At 37.1% G+C, this 2,866-nt stretch overlaps 1 protein-coding gene across 2 annotated transcripts in view; it reads left to right on the top strand.

The window, feature by feature from the left end:
- Nucleotides 1–1,582: 1,582 nt before the first annotated feature.
- Nucleotides 1,583–2,866, top strand: part of gins4 (GINS complex subunit 4 (Sld5 homolog)) — an 8,801-nt gene continuing 7,517 nt past the window's right edge. Inside the window, exons 1-2 of one of the 2 annotated variants that reach the window (XM_015037238.1) lie at nt 1,583–1,874; nt 2,002–2,088. In XM_015037238.1, the coding sequence (XP_014892724.1) occupies nt 1,773–1,874; nt 2,002–2,088 (189 nt within the window). In that variant the 5' untranslated portion in view covers nt 1,583–1,772. The remainder of the gene's footprint in view (nt 1,875–2,001; nt 2,089–2,866) is intronic. The other variant, XM_015037237.1, reaches the window with a different exon arrangement.

The following is a 2,866-nucleotide window of genomic DNA, read 5'->3' as shown; positions in this document are numbered from 1 at the left end:
ATCTGATTTATCCTTCGTGGCAGTTTGTTACCAGTAGAAAATGCTCATCTCTTAACACCAAATTAATTATTCTGCGTTTTTTAGGTGTCTTACATGCATTGCATGGAAGCATTGAAAAACAGTGTAAACATTGGTGTTTATGCTATGACAAAGATGGACTTTGTTTATTACAGGTTACTTCTGAAAGTGCTTGATTTCACTTGATTTTATTTTGGGGTATCTGATTAATAAAAACTGTACTCAAATGCACCCCAGATTTTTCAATAAAAAAATAAATAAGTAAGATTTTAAGATTATTTTGATTCCCCAATAAAATATCAGGCTGCAGCGATTTGATCTGCTAATTAAACTATAATACATAGCCATTAGGTGAAACATGACAAACTATGGCTCAGTTCAAATGGTGTAAATAACAATATTTTGTTGACTACTCCATTGCAGTGATGGAGAAAGACTTCATAATAGGCAGGACAAATTCAGGATATTAGGGATAATCCCTACTCACTTACACTTGGTGGATAACTGAATGCTGCTCCCTGACATTGTGGATCAATTTAAGAGAAACAGTTTCCTGAGTTTGGACAAGGTTGCTTTTCTGTTCACTGTTGCTGTTTCCTCTTTAGAGAGGCCAGCAGCATACCTTGTGTGTATTTTGATTAGGTTCAGAAGACTGCTTCTAACATCTAATAGCAGGTAACAAAATGTAATGAACTCAATCAAGAGGTGCAATTTTTAATCATGACTTCACATTAACAGACAAATATAAGATTTTAGCATAATGCCAATTTACAATGCAGATATCATCTATAGCTTTTGTGTCTCACTTAAATATTTCGGTAAAACTTTGTAAAACACAAATACACAAGTTTTTTTTTTTTTTTTTTCATTTCTCAAGGGAAAAATCGAGATCCAAAGCAACTTACCTTTTAATTAAAAAATAGTTACCCCATAAACCTAATAAGGCATTTTGCTAACGCTGGGAAAAACTACTAATACATGGTCAGTTATTTTTTAAAATTGCTATAGAGAGATTTTGGCAGGCTCTTTTTTTATAGTATTGTTTTAATCTAGTAGCCAGCATCTTTATAAATGTGCAATTGTGTCACACTCTTTCCGATTTTGGATGATGAATAAAACATTGGATTATTTTAAAGGGTTTCATCAAATTAGAAGAAGCCAAATACCAGGTTTTGTAGATTTTTATTAATATCCTTCCGCTTTATATATGTGCTCCAGTTTGTGTTGGTCTGGCTCGTGAAATCCAAACAAAATACGTACATCCTAATAAAAAAATAATAAAAAAAAATAGTTTAAGGAACATGAAGTAGAAGAGTGTTAGAGTAATTACACTCCCCGAGTTATGTACTTCAGGTGGACTTGTTTCTAATTTTATTTTAATGCGAGTACTGTAGCAACATAAATTTAGATAGGGAGTGCAAAAAATGACAAAATCTTTACACTGTGTTAAGAAACTAAAGGATTTCAGTAAAATATCCAGCTTGGGAGGTGTACGTATTACACTCGGTTTGCGAGAAGACTTGCCTGACAGACATAACTCGGGGTTTAAAAACAAACCTAACTCCCGCGAGAAGAGTCTCAGTGGCGCGAATAAACAAGAAGGTTTTTCCTGCAGCTGTGTAACTAGCCGTCCTCACCTCAGGCTCATTTGTCCAAAGGGTTTCCCAAATCTTTTAAAAAATAGTATAGGAATCTACACAACATATTTTTAGGTGATTAACTTTTAGGGGCAGCGGGTTTTTTACAACAGAACAATGTCGGACGCCTTGTCGGAGGACGGCAGCGACATCAACCAAGATGACAGCCAGGAGGAGGACGTTATGACTCCGGCGGAGCTGATCGCTAAGCTAGAACAGGTGAGCCACTGACTCGGAAAATTACACCGTTTGCAGTCACATACGGGACTTTTAAGGCCTTCTTCACGCTTCTGCAGACACAACTAGCTCTACACTCACAGTGTTGCTACCTGTGTCTGCCTCTCAGGCCTGGCTGAATGAGAAGTTTTCCCCGGAGCTGCTGGAGAACAGGTCGGAGGTGGTGGAGTGTGTGATGGAGCAGCTGACTCATATGGTAAGTACCAGGGGAATACCTCTGAGTTACAACTGTTGCTACTCTAAAGGCTAAAGTAGGAAAAATACTGGGTGTCGTAGGAAACCAAAACTATGTTGAGGAGTATTGTTGTGCCCTACATTCAAGCTTGTACATGCTAAGCTGTTTGTAAGATGATCAGAGATGGGCAGTATATATAGAGCGTTCGACAATGTATTTCAAACTAATTCACATTTTCTCCAATTGAACTATAGCTGAAATTGCCTGCAATAACGTTTGCCTCAACACAAGACTCACAACATTGTCCGTATATGGAATAATCATCATTCGTTTGTTCAGATTTTCTTTCAGGACAGTTTATAAGCTAGTTTTTAAGTCAAATAAAAGTGGTGACAGATTTCACCCTGGTCAACACCAAAAAGTGTCAGAAAGACTGCTTCATCATTTGAGTTTCTTCTTTAATTAAGAGGGAAGCTCCAATAACATCCTGTATAACTAAAATAAGCAGAATATGCTGCACCTTTTCTGGTAGCATAACATAGATAAAACCACTGAGTGCTATAAGTCTTTACTAGCGTTTTTGAGATATGATCTAAACCACAGACACTTCATAAAACATGTTTGTGTGTGGCTTCAGGTTCATGACCCATCTACAAATACCGTTCACTACTGAACGACGTTCTGCGATATTATCAGCTCGAAATAGATGTTTAGATTTTTGTCCATTTTACTCGTGCGGCATTATTTGTTTAGCCTCTAGCAGTGTTGTGGTACTCGAAATTGGTCTTGGTCTCGAGAC

The sequence above is a fragment of the Poecilia latipinna genome, unplaced genomic scaffold (assembly GCF_001443285.1).
Source record: "Poecilia latipinna isolate Pla-1442-1.1 unplaced genomic scaffold, P_latipinna-1.0 Scaffold398, whole genome shotgun sequence".
Classification (NCBI taxonomy): Eukaryota; Metazoa; Chordata; class Actinopteri; order Cyprinodontiformes; family Poeciliidae; genus Poecilia; species Poecilia latipinna.
This window is presented reverse-complemented; position numbering and strand designations above follow the sequence as displayed.